Here is a 14,213-nt window from a genome sequence, read left to right as displayed (position 1 = left end):
TTTCATCTGTGTGAAAATAAGTTATATCTGGTCGCTCTGGGATCTTTGACTATTAGTACCAACCCTGTATAATATGAAAACGAATGCTTGGATTGCGTGTTCAAAAGAAATCGAAATTATTGATAAATGATTTTTGATTAATGAGCAAAATAGCTCATTGGGAAATGAAACTATCAGTATTAATACTACTATAGTCTATCCAAATCCGAGAGGCCAGCGTAAACAAACTGACAAACGCGTGATCTTATTTGAGATACTCCTCTTATTGGTCAAAGCTTCAGGAACGCCATGTTTGCAGGTGGGAGTAATGCAGAACCGCATTACGTTTGATTCATTGATTGTATGCGAATTGTTGTGCAGAACTGCAGAGGTCATTCATTGCTTTTCTTTCGTATATTGGTTTATAGTTGTAGCAAGTTATTCAAGTTACAAGCATTTAAAATAATGTCAAGTACTGATACTGCTGAGGAATCGCGTGTTGACTTAAGTCCTCCAAAAAAGAGACGTCTGAAACGACACTTCAGTGCCAAGATAATAGAAATGATTTTGAATACTTATAAAATTGAGATTATTCAAAATGCAGGAATGTGTTTAAAGGACGTAGAACTCCGAGTTGCTGAGAGACTTGGCATTGGAGGCGAAATGTCAGGAGAATTATTTCCGAATACATAAATTCCGGTGTTCTATCACAGCCGGCAACAAATCAAAATCGGACCACCAAATGGGAGTCCTTATCAGATTTCGATAAAAATATAATACGGCGGAACACTTAAAAAGTTTTAAAATGTAACGCTCTCGGAATAAAATTTATTAGTACACCTCTGCGTTATCACATTCTTGACGCGTGATCACTTCATGCTGCAATGTTTATGCCTGGCCTCTTGGATTTGGATATACTATACTATCAGATCATCTTCAGAAATGAATAATATTTATACTGTATACATATTCATAAATAACTATGTCTATCTATTATCTTGAAATCGAATGAATTTTGTCTATTATCATCCGAAGATAAATTGGGGGAACACGTTCCATATTTCAGTTTATTTATGAAGATGGCAACGCATGTACTGAAATACTCCAAGTTTGCTATCTATCATTTGAGTTGCATCGAGAAAATTTACAAAACATATTTCAATAAACTTAATATTCCTAAAAATGGTTCGTTGAGTGTGATGGATATCGGTTGTGGTAGTGGAAGTATTTTGTTTGATATTCTGCATCCACTGTTACCGAAAAACTGCAATGAAATTATTGCTACAGATATAGACGAATGTATGATAAAATATTGTGAGAAAATCAACAAAGAAAAGAATATTTCGTTTCTACAAATGGATATTGCCACCAATGAACTTTCTGAAGCTTTGGAGAATAGATTCGACGCAATATTTTCGTCCTTTTGCTTCATGTATGTCACAAATATTAGGTGAGAGAAAATAATTGAATTCGTCGTCTAAAATTTCTGAGAGATATGTTATATATATTTCAAACAATCATTCCTCCCTCATTTTTCAACATATTGCCTTATGGGGAGGTAATACCTCAAGAATCTCCATTCAAAAACGGCATTCACTAGTTCCTAATTTACGCTTTCAATTTCTTATATTTCTTGATCTTGATTTTTTTTTTTAATTGAAACTAAAGGAGGTCGTGATATCACCCCGTCTCTTTTTTTCCAATTTAGTTGTTTTTTCATGAGAAAAAACACTTGAACTTTAGTGTCAATAAAACTTGTTTTCACAATCATTTTTCGACATATTCTGATAAAAATAATGACGGGGTGACATCGGCGATTCAATTATTTATACAGGGTGATTCATAACTATTGGGACATAGGCTAAGAGCAGACTGTTTGGACCAAAATATGGCGATAGGACCAAATAAACCTCAATAAAATATTGCTGTGGAAAAAGATAGAGGGCGTTAAAGTTGAAATTTTTTTTTCTTTCTTTGCTAATAATTTCACTGTATATTTTTTCATCCGTTTTCAAGAAAAACACAGTTGAACAGTTCAGAGCATCGGAAGGGGATTTGAAGTGACGATTTACTCATTTTATTTATTTATTTCGACGATAAAGCATAATTAAAAACAATGTAACATAAAAAGAATAAACTTAAATTAAATGTTCTACGTGGCATCCTCCGACTTCTATGCCTTTTCTATTTCTTTTGAGGGACTTTCGAAAATATTATTCAACTTTAACGCCCTCTATCTTTCTCCACAGCAATATTTTATTGAGGTATATTTGGTCCTATCGCCATATTTTAGTCCAAACAATCTGCCCTTAGCCTATGTCCCAATAGTTATGAATCACCCTGTATATTGCAAGGATTTTCATAGCGATATATGCCAAAATATCGCTGAAATTCAGGAATAACTGAAAATTATTCAGTATTCCTAATATTACCTCTCACGTGGTAATTTCTACTTCTCAACTGACTCGTTGAGAACGACGTAATTCAGGTTCAAAGATGTGACACATTCTCGTATTTGGGCATTTGGGGTAGCATCCGAAAAGCAACCAATGTCTTGATCTCGAATCGACTGTACCTAGTACTTGCCCTTGAATGTTTGTTTCCATTTGAGCTACTAGCAATTTCTGAGTAGGTACGTAAATGAATAGTTACATATGAAACTGCAGATCTGGCAGAACGATTGAAGCGCCCCTTTGAAATTTTTTTATCAAATTATTGTTGAGGTATTTCGAAATTTTTTACCCACAGTCATAAGTTTGATAGTTTCCTTGTCATTAGTTGGAATTTGCTTTTTCCTGTCAACGGATTCCTTGCAGTAAACATGCAAGGTTCAAGTTGCTCTTAATGTGTTTATACAATTGAAAGGTATGACGGTTGTAGATTGTGCGTTAAAAGTTTTCATATCAAGTGCTCGAAGATTTCTATCGAGATTTCGCATCGAATTCGTAAGGAGCAAACAATAAATAAGTTCAAGTGTGTGAATTGTGAATTAACTTCCGAATGATTCATCTCCACCTCGTCAAGATAACACAAATGATCTAAAAATTCGATTTGTTCGTTCAACTCAGAGTCATTAGGTCATTAGCTCAGCAAGTATCACAAATATTATTCTACAAGTTCAAGTAATTGCAAATTAACAAATTTATATATAAATAGAAGAAATCTAACTTCTGCTGGTTGTGGTAAAGGATGAGTGATGATTCTTCTGTTCTTCAATTATTCGAGGAACAAACGAACCGCTTATCGATCAAATCCATTGTAGAAATAAGAACTCTGGCACAACAGTTACAACTCGGGATCGGGATTACCAAAAAAAAGTCCTTCAGTAAGGTAACGGTACACATTCGGGGAGTCCACATGACGTTATTTAAAAAGTGCGATTAATCTTTCCTGGCTGGAATATGCAGTTTTGAGTTTCGGAAATGGTAGTTATCCATGAGGATGACATCTTGAAATTACTAATTGATAATTCCTCTCAATGCACTGCAATTCAAAACAGGTGTAAGTTTGAACAAAAAAACCACAAATCCATATATAAAAGTTTTCCAGAATTAGGTAAGTTAATTTCAGTGACAGTTCTGCTATGAAAAATGCAGTATAATTCACCGCGATTATTATTAAAACTTCATGGAGGACTAGTCATAATTATGTGCTGAAAAATGAACTTTCTCCCTAAAATATTTTCAGACCTCTGCAATTTCCGGTTAAACCGGAAACATTTTTTTTTTGATGTAGCAGGGGGAAAATCAGCAAGACAGACGAACAAACTCTCTCCTGAGGGGGAACAGTGTGGGGATTCTCACTCTCTTGAGCTCGAGACCCACTAAAAACCATTAACTGGTTCTTCATAGGTTCCGGGCATTTTCACTATTAACCAGTTGACTCTTATGGTTTCTGGACTCTCACACGATCATAGTCGTGTTAATAGTTGTATGCTGCCTATACTTTTTATAGGTTAAGCTCTTCTTCGGTTACATTTAAATCCTTAACTGATCTCTCGGTCTTCGGTGGTAGGTTCTTGACCTTCTAGCTTCTTCTGTTGGATCGTAGTCGACTAATCTTCGTAGTTCCTCATTTGGATGTTGTTTGGCTTTGTCGAATATCCTTTCCGCCTTTCTCTTCATGAATTCTGTAACTGGTTCCCATTTCAAGTCCTTGTAGATTTTTTTGTTCCTAACAAACCAGGGTACATCCATCGCCATTCTAAGGAGTTTATTCTCAGTGGCCTGTTTTCTCTTGATTGGGTCTTGGCTGCGAAGCCCCATGCCGCCGATCCATATGTGAGTTGAGGTCGCGCGATAGTTATAATCATCGTCAACTTGATGTTCTTATTCATATGACTTCTTCTGCCTATGAGTGGATAAAGTCTACTCATTGCGGCTTTTGTTTTATCACCGGAAACAACCTGCTACATCCTCGTTTTAAATGGCACACCCGGAGTATATCTGATTGGATAGAAATTGTAACAGTATACCACACCCTGAGTAAAAACTCAACGGTTCATGAGTTATACGGATTCTCATGAAAAAAATGTTGAAAATAAATTTTCCCTTCTTCCAATTAAAACATATATTTTTTATTGTTTCAGTCGAGTCTATGTTAAAGAAGAGATGAAGATAAATAAACCCTATAGCCTGATTTGATGGCAACAGTATCTAAATATGCCAAACCTTTGGTGAAAACCTAAATAACTTATGAGCGTTCTCCAATTATTCTTTTGTGTATTATGTAGTATGTAGTATGACCCTGTTTGCCCTCTGGACCTAAAATGTTCAGGGTGTTTATGAGAAGACCATCAAGTTGGACAAAACTCAGGATTTTCAAATTACAACCTTTATTTTATATTGTTTTAGTCAATTCTACGTAAAAAAGAAGGACAGTTTGCGAATAAACAGTATATCTAAAATGGAAACTGGCAGATTTGAAATCTTGAAATAAAGGAAAAAAGTCAGTTCGAAGTTCGAATTGCTTGATTATTCTATGACCACAGGAAAAAATTGAATTGTATGTCCGACGAATCATTTTGACATTTCGTGCATTGTTTCTAATGAACTGTTTGCTGAAATTGTTGAGAATTCATCAGCAATTCATGAAAAGTCAAGTACCGGAAGTCACACAATAATCAAGCAATTCGAAATGGCCCTTTTCCTTTATAGACCGAGAGCTGGCAGCAAAAACAACTACCTCATAAGTTACCAAAGGTTTGGTTTGGCACTTTGGTTCAATTTTATTACGAAAACTTGAAACCGCCCGTCTGCCGGGCGTGAGTGGTCACCTTATGGGATAAAAAAAATTGAAAAGATGAGAAAAAATCGATTGGAACTTTCTAATAGTTACCAAGATGAATGTTGTGTCAAAATGGTGTAGGATCTTAACTGAATTGAAATCGTAAGTAAGCGTCTGCCAACAGGGGTGGTCGCTATTTTGAAACAGACGCTGTCAAATACAGGGTGGTCCAGATCGTAACCAAGAAATTTTAACCACGTATTCTACATCAAAAATAAGCCCTAGTTTGTCATATAAACATATGTCGAGAAATGTTTCCTCTACGAGATACGGGGTGTTAAAATTATGGAAAAAAAAATGTTTTTTATTAATAACTCTCCCAGTGCTTGAAATATTTTTATGAAATTTGACACATAGGTCAGTGGCGTCCGTACTGCAGCGAGACTGTATATTTTCAGATTAAAAATGATACGCCACTGGTTTTTCCGACAATAAAAATTACTTTTTAAATCCTTATTTAATTTGGAGCAAATTCAGTCTCTTGACTTTTTGCTTTACGAGGTACCGTTTCCGGTTAAAAAAATAAAACACATTCTCATGCATGAAGAAATCGCAAAAATTTGATATAGCTATTGCTATATCAAATTTTACTTTTACTTTACTTTTACTTTTACAAAGCTTACTACGGTTTTGTAGCAATTTTCTAAGATTAGATAAATTCATCACACACCCAACTCCTATTTTTAGGGTAGATTCATTTGATTAAAAAACTCAAATGACAGTTTAGGTTTCCAATTACTCGTTTCAATACAAGCATAACCATAAAAGACTGTAATTTCTTTATTGTGGAAAGCAAAGTGTGCCATGGAGGATACTTCGTGAATTTGATAGGAATCCAACAACAAGCAGTCGAATAGCAGCTCGAACAATTCGATTTTCTAAGTCAAAAATTCTTGCAACCCGTCCAAGCTTTACGAGAAGGTGATGAACAGCGAAGGTTATTTTTTTGCCAATGGATTCTTCGTTCAATTGAGCAGAATAGAGACTTTTTAAATACCATATTATGGACTGATGAATCGTGTTTTAGTCGTCGGGGCGTGGTAAACTTTCATAACCAGCATGTATGGGCCCACGAAAATCCATATCCCATTCGATCAAGAAATTTCCAAGTAGAATTTAGTGTTAATGTTTGGCTTGGAGTTTATAATAATCACCTATTTGGACCCTATTTCTTACCAGAACGAGTTAATAGTGGAAATTTTTTACAATTTCTAATGGCAGAGCATGCAAATATGTGGGAAAATATTCCAGTAGAATCAAGATTAGCGGCTTGGTTTCAACTTGACGGTTGTCCAGCCCACTTTCATAGAAATGTGAGGAACTGGTTGGATAATAATTTTCCAGAAAAATGGATCGGACGTAATGGGCCAGTCAGTTGGCCTCCACGGAGCCCCGAAATTACCCCTTTGGGGACTACTTCGTATGGGGTTTTTTGAAAGAAATCGTATATATGACTCCTGTGAACTCAAGGGAAAAACTTATTGGCCGTATTCAAAATGCTTGCGACGAATTAAGAAATCGAAATTTAGCTGCTGCTGTCGGATCTATTAGACGATGTGAATTATGTGTTCAGCAAAATGGGTCATACTTCGAACATCTTCTTTAAATTCGTTTTGACTGTGGTTGTTAATGCTTATTTTTTTAAGTTACACGTTTCGTTCACAAAAATAGTCTTATTATTATTATGTACCTACCATATCAAATTTTGGCGATTTCTTTATGCATGAGAATGTGTTTCATTTTTTTAACCGGAAACGGTACCTCGCAAAGCAAAAAGTCAAGAAACCGAATTTGCTCCAAATTAAATAAGGATTTAAAAAGTAATTTTTATTGTCGGAAAAACCAGTGGCGTATCATTTTTTTATCTGAAAATATACAGTCTCGCTGCAGTACGGACGCCACTGATAGAATAGAAAAGAAATGATATTATGCAAAAAGTGCTTCTTGACGCTCAAAACCTATGTGTCAAATTCCATAAAAATATTTCAAGCAGTGGGAAAGTTATTAATAAAAAACATTTTTTTTTCTATAATTTTAACACCCCGTATCTCGGAGAGGAAACATTTCTCGACATATGTTTATATGACAAACTAGGGCTTATTTTTGATGTAGAATACGTGGTTAAAATTTCTTGGTTACGATCTGGACCACCCTGTATTTGACAGCGTCTGTTTCAAAATAGCGACCACCCCTGTTGGCAGACGCTTACTTACGATTTCAATTCAGTTAAGATCCTACACCATTTTGACACAACATTCATCTTGGTAACTATTAGAAAGTTCCAATCGATTTTTTCTCATCTTTTCAATTTTTTTTTATCCCATAAGGCGACCACTCACGCCCGGCAGACGGGCGGTTTCAAGTTTTCGTAATAAAGTTGAACTAAAGTGCCAAACCAAACCTTTGGTTACTTATGAGGTAGTTGTTTTTGCTGCCAGCTCTCGGACTATTATTTCAAGTTTTCCTTTGATAATTCTAAAAGTTTCCATTTTAGGTATAGGGTTTATTTAGGTAACCCCTACTCTTTTTCTAAGTAGAATTGACCGAAACTATGAATAGGTAATAAAAGTAATAATTTGAAAATCTTAAGTTTTGGTGAATTCGCTTTGTCCAATTAACAAATATTTTGTGTACATTCAGGTCCAACCAGCATACAGTGTGATAATAATAAAGAATGAAAAAATTGAAAATTATAAAAATTGTTTAACAAAATCCTCCTCAGCAAAAATATTCCAAAAAGTGTGAAAGATGTTTTCAACATTATTTTCATGAGAATCGCAATAACTGATAAGACCTTGACTTTTCTCAAGGTATGGCGCCATCAAAGCAGCTGCCTTGATTATGAATAGGAATGAGGAGTGTTGCGATACTTCATGTTGAAGATCATATCGAGTACTATCTGATCCTTAAATTTCACTTCCAAATTTCTATCGATAACGAAATAGTGAATAGGTACCTACTTACTTTTGTGATTAGTTTAGTACTCATAAATGCTGGAACTGGGGATCATTCACTTTCACGATCACATACATTGCTCAAGATTAGTAGTATAATTTGACAGCTTTCATAGTGAGTTCACAAAGCAACCTCTGACTCAGGCTAGGTAGCGTAAATCTTGGATTTCAGGTGACCCCGAGGAAAAAGTCTGGTGGAGAGGAATGGAGTGGTGCTAGATGAGGTTATATGGGTGGCCACACAATATGACCCATTCTTCCAATTCAGGCGTGAGGAAAATTTGCAGAACTGACGCACCGTCCATCGTTTGATGGTCTTCTACACATTCTCCAATACTTGCACTTGCCTGTATGAATAGCATTCTCCAAAAGATCTGAATAAATTTGGCCAGTGAGATTACCGGGTATAAAAAAGGGCCGATTATGTGATTTCTATAAATACGCGCCCAAACATTTAACATTGAAGCTGAGTATGCAGTAGTATGCACCTCAAGTAAAATAAACACTCGTCCGAAATACAGATATCGAACATGTAGTTCTGATTACTGTTAATCATTTCACTGACCACTTCACAGAATTAGAGTCGGCAATCATCCTCATTCAGTTCCTGAACAAATCGTATCTTATAAGGAAGGAATTTATGTTGTTTAAGGATTCTCATGATTGTTGTGCGTGAAACACCAGATACATATCGGAGTGGTATAATGAGGAATTCTCCTCAATTTGGATTATCACTGCATATGCAAGTTTAAACTGAATAATTATGAGTTTCATTCATGATTTTTTCAAATTCACCGCGGAAACTATTCAAAATGATCCTTCAAATATGGGGTTTTAAAATTTAAATCGCTTTGTGCGGAGTTTACGATTTGGCAACAACGCATACAAGACAACGAAAAGAACAATGTCCGATCAGCTTGTTTATAAAATAACAGCTGTTGATCTACAGGCGCCTACTTACTGGCGAGCTTCAACTGCAACCGGCCATAAAAATCCCATAAAATTTTACGACCTTCCTCGCTCGTCGCAGACTTCATAGACATCCATCTTTGTCTATCTCATCAAGATACTGTATTTGTTGTCCTTTATTATCAACGCAAATTTCAGTCCATGTTGCCAACTTGTACAATCCACATGAAACGCTTTAAATTTTAAATACCCATTCTTATTTTTCATTTTTAAGTGCTTAAAATAATTTTTTTTTGGGAAACGGTTGAAATGGTTATTTCAAAATGTGACGTTTCAAAGATATTTCATGAAAAATACATCATTTTCGTCAGAAGGAGTATTCCCTATTTCCTAATAATGAAGATCGGATCCATTGCTACATCACCTAAGACAGCCCCGTCCCTCATTTCGTCTCTTTCATACACCCTCTTTTTGTTTTCGACTGAACCAGTAGCGTCAAATTTGGCAACCAGTTGAACAACGCTTACTTTGTGCTTACAGCGGATACATTTTTTTGCAGGATGTCATTCGTTAAATAAAAACGCTGTTGTTCGCGTAGAGTCGTCATTTCTAAAAAATAATTATATCATTTCCTCCTTTTCTTCTACGGAATACACCATTTTAATTCTACTACAAATTCACAATCGCTTTAACACAGTTGTAAAGTTCTTAAATATTCACGATAAACTAAGGTAAATCAAAAACATGGTCATCCCTCTTCAAAATCAGGGGTTGTGCTCACCACCATTAGGGGGTTGAAGTAACGGGTATGAAAAAAGCAGAAAAGTTGTTCCCCCCCGAATCAGAAAATTGACAGTTCCGAGCGATTTTCCACAATTTCATTTCAAAGTCGGAAAATCGAGGTGTTGAGTTATCATTGTACCATCCTGCATATGACAAAATACATCAGAATAATATTTATATTATCTGGAAAATCACTTTGGTTGCCAACCACATAGGTTAGACCTGATAGATATGTGTCAGTTACAACCTCTTCATTTCATTGCGATATTTAAAAATAAAAGAATAGTTAAATAATTTTTTTTTCACAAAGAAGCTTACAAAATGTATTATTATCATAACTACTACAAGAGCAAACTTATTAAGCACTATGGTTATTTTTGAGCATAATGAATAGAAAAATCTTAAAAAGAATTCTAGGACAAAAAAAATTTCAATTGTATTTCTTGAAAATATTCTTCGTAATTCTCCGTATGAGTTTGAGAGAGTTTAAAGAAGAAATTATGCTGTATAAATTCTGAAAATTTCCTAACAGAAAGCTGCACTCATTCCTTTTTTTTTCAGGAGAGGCTTGATGAATTGCAGAAGAATGCTGAAAACCAACAGCGATATCCTGCTGGTGTTTATTTCCAAGAAAAATCCCTTGTACAGCACCTACGCAGAGATGAACAGATGTGAGATCTGGAAACCGTATACGGAGAATTTTAAAGACTTTGTGCCTCATTTTTCCAGTGATGATCCAGATTCAGAAGTAAATTCATTATTCGAAGACGTTAACTTACAACTCGTTAACAAGGAGTTTCATCACAATTTGAGGTTCGAATCGAACAGACGTAATTTCTTAGGTGAGTCTCTGCGGAAAATATTATTCTCCAGCTTATGTTATTTTGTATATTGATTGATAGCCTAGGCAAATTACGTCGAAAAAAGCCGTGCTTGGTGAAAATTGCTAACAAGCTGGTGGCTTTTAAAAGACGAGAGCATTCAAATTATGGGAAAAGTGAAGTTTGCGACAATTTTCTGCCAAGGCTTAACATTGGGAGACCAAAAATCCTCTGAATTTTCGCACTTCTTCTGTTTTTTCGTAATGTTTTTCTTCAGATGTTCTGAAAGTGGTTCAGCCACAATCGATCGCCAAAATTTTGTAATTTGTTCCTACGTAGTTCAAAAGAAGGAGGAATTGGCTTGTCACGCCAATCATCTGTTTCTATCGACAAATAAAACTTATTTTCCTAACAAGTGCGGAAAGTGATTTTTTCTCGCACGAAACTGCCGTTGCCGTGTTCGGGCAAGCAGTTGAATGCAGGACAGACACTTTCCGAACAATATTTTTTTTACAAGGACTCGAAATACATATGTATATCCATTTCACGAAGCATTCATATGCAATGATATAACGCTGCATGTCTTTACCATGGTTAGCTCAACGTTGGCGAATATGCGTGCGTGAAATAATTAGCAGGCATTTTTCCCGAACTGGAAAGTGACTCTTTGCGACATGAAATGCGTGCGGGAAAAGGGTTGAAAGCGCACGCTCGTAGAAAAACATTTTTTCAGCTTTGGCAATTCTACATCAGCCGATTCTAGTTCAGAATCGATAAAAAAAGTAAGCTAGGAAAAGGAAAAAAGAAAATAAGATGTCAAAAGCTCAAGAAATCAAATATTATTTTTTTCACGCCTTCAGTTGGTGTAAAAAACGTAAACAGCCAGTGTCTCGGTCTGTAAAATAAAAGGTTCCGTAAACTCGGGATCTTATTCTTCAGGTGATTTTATGATACAACTCTGATTAAGATGTCTAAAGCTCTGGTGTATTCACTGATTCGATTTTGTTTTTAATTTCGTGGGAATATGGGATCAGTTTCGTTTTTCCCACTGTAGGTAGCGCTGTTTAGAATTTGACAGAGCATCGTCAATTGATATTTGAAAATAATTTGAATACTTTCCTACGACTTACGAATATGTTGTATTTATAAGCGATAATTGGTGTGTGAAAATGTATTAGTTTCGAGAAAGAGGTGTAGAACATTAATTTATTCAACATGTCGTTCAGTAAGTTCAGTTTTCTGTTTGGACAATCAAGAACTACAGCTAAGAATTCGGTGTTGTTGGAATTTGAGGCAGAACCAAATCAGATGAACGAACATTCGGGTCGGATATAGCTAAGTTTGCTGGCAACTTCAGCAATATTCAATATTTCAGAGAAACTGTATTGGAAATATGTAATGTGAATTGTGAGCATGTGTTGAGAATCAGAAATAAATAAATCTATAAGAGTCTGTTCTTCAAATATTCTCCCTGAGTAGATTATAGTGAAAATTCCCTGAAAAAAAAGGAAACTGAATATATTGGATATTTGACCAATCAACTGTGTTTTATTAAAATCATATTGAATTACCCCTTTCATGAATTCATTTTGTCAAACGGAAATTATGTTGAAAATGAATAGTAAATACTTCTTCGAATCCTTATTCGATAGTGTTGAAATATGGACAAATTTGTTTTCACAACGAAAATTAAACTGTAAATCACAAATATTCCTTAACAGCTGACAAATTGGGCCCGTTCACATTTTGAACTCCTTGATCGATATTCGATATCAATGCAAAACAAAATAAAACGAGAGAGTATCATTGGACTTCCTTTAGCAGAACAAGGATAGAACGAAGCAAATGACATGGTGGCGCCGCCACGAAACTGATCCCATATCCCCGATTTGCTGAAATGTTGATGCTTGCAAAAAGTGACAAGTGCACACACCAGTATTTGGGACATCTTATCTCTGACGCATTGTTCCTGAGATACAGGTTTAAAAATATTGGTTTTACGAAAATATTTTTTGAACGTACCCGTTTTTTTTAGTTGTGGTAGGTTATGAGTACGCATTAAAGCAAATTCTTTTAGTGGCGTCCGTACAGACTTCTGTCCAAATAAATTTAGTGAAGAATCTGGTACACCGATGCTTTTTTCGAATTCAAAATTATTTTCATAATAACCGGATAATTCACAGTGCGAATGTTGTCTTGCGTTTTTTACCTGCGATAAATTCTTTCTGAGATACAGAATGAAATGCACTTTCATCTAAGAGAGAGAGACACTGGTGAGATTAAAAAATAATTTCGAATTGAAAAAATGTGCTTTAATGCCCACTCATAACCTACCAAAACTCAAATAAAATGTGTATGGTTTCAAAAATATTTTCGAAAAACAATTTTTTTGAATTTCAACACGCTCTGTCTGTCAGAAATAATGCGTCAGAGATCTATAGACCATGGGAGTAAGGTGCATTTACGAAACCTCTAACTGAAAAACGCTGTATATCGTAGAATACAAATAATAAGTCATAAGTCACTTTTTTCTTCTTTTAAGCTGAGGTTAAAAAAACACCTAATTTTGGCGATCGATTGTGACTGAACCACTCGGTTTGAATCATTTCGATGTCATTTAAAAAGCTGTTTCCTCTTCTACAAAAGAAGTCGAGACAAATTTTTGTCACATGCTCTATTCTGAGTGAAAATTGCAAAAAAAAACAAAAAAAGGCCCAAACAATTTCGAAGTTTCTTGGTCCTCAGAAGTTAAGGCTTGGCAGAAAATTGTCGCAAACACTTCACTGATATTTGGAATATCATGGTTTGAAACCATGGGTTAATTATCGTAATATACGATTTTTACAATCGGACAATTTGAGCAAATGGATACAAATTGCTATCTTCACTCTCGGAGTTAGTAAAGTGAATTGATTTGGTCCTCGTTTCCTGTCATATATCGCTAGGTTGAATTTCTACATATTCGCTACTGACATCGAATAAAGGGGCCGTCAATTCATTCCATTTTCGTCTCTGGTCTGGGTATGAATTGTGTTGCTCTGACGAGGTCAAATGAGACCGAAACCATGGTCAGCAACTACTCGTTCTTGACAAAATGATATTTCTGTTAATACCTCAATGATGGTAGATTGTTAGTTCGGTTTAGATCGTAACACTTGTTGCTTCAATATAAAAACCTATGTTTACCTCAATTTTCAGAAGTTTTCAACTCAATGGATACCGTCTTCAGAACAATTCCCGTAGAAAAACGATCGTTATATTTGACACATTTCCAGAAAATTTTTTCTGATGTAAGTGGACTGAACGTAGCGGACGAAGGCTCCTTGGATCAACCGGCTTCAATGAATATACCAATTGCAATTTTACATGGAAGGAAGTTGTGAAGATTGAAGGCAATTAGAGAGCAGTTTTTATATGTAACTCATAAACTATAATTTGTTAACAATAAAAGTCTACAAAACGATATCATACGAAACATATA

General features: G+C 35.3%; 1 protein-coding gene across 3 annotated transcripts; it reads left to right on the top strand.

Annotated features, from left to right (window-relative positions):
- Positions 1-1,043: 1,043 nt before the first annotated feature.
- LOC123312244 (juvenile hormone acid O-methyltransferase-like) lies at positions 1,044-14,207 on the top strand. 3 transcript variants are annotated; one of them, XM_044896583.1, is made up of 3 exons: positions 1,044-1,411; positions 10,473-10,753; positions 13,931-14,207. In XM_044896583.1, the coding sequence occupies exons 1-3, from the start codon at positions 1,053-1,055 to the stop codon at positions 14,113-14,115; spliced, it is 825 nt and encodes a 274-aa protein (XP_044752518.1). In that variant the 5' UTR covers positions 1,044-1,052; the 3' UTR covers positions 14,116-14,207. The 3 variants fall into 3 exon arrangements, with proteins under 3 accessions (XP_044752518.1, XP_044752510.1, XP_044752527.1); XM_044896575.1 differs by having other exon boundaries at positions 1,044-1,429; XM_044896592.1 differs by lacking the exon at positions 1,044-1,411 and adding an exon at positions 8,916-8,961.
- Positions 14,208-14,213: the final 6 nt, after the last annotated feature.

The sequence above is a fragment of the Coccinella septempunctata genome, chromosome 1 (assembly GCF_907165205.1).
Source record: "Coccinella septempunctata chromosome 1, icCocSept1.1, whole genome shotgun sequence".
Taxonomy (NCBI): Eukaryota; Metazoa; Arthropoda; class Insecta; order Coleoptera; family Coccinellidae; genus Coccinella; species Coccinella septempunctata.
The sequence above is the reverse complement of the archived record's forward strand: the minus strand, read 5'-3'. Positions and strand labels throughout refer to the sequence as shown.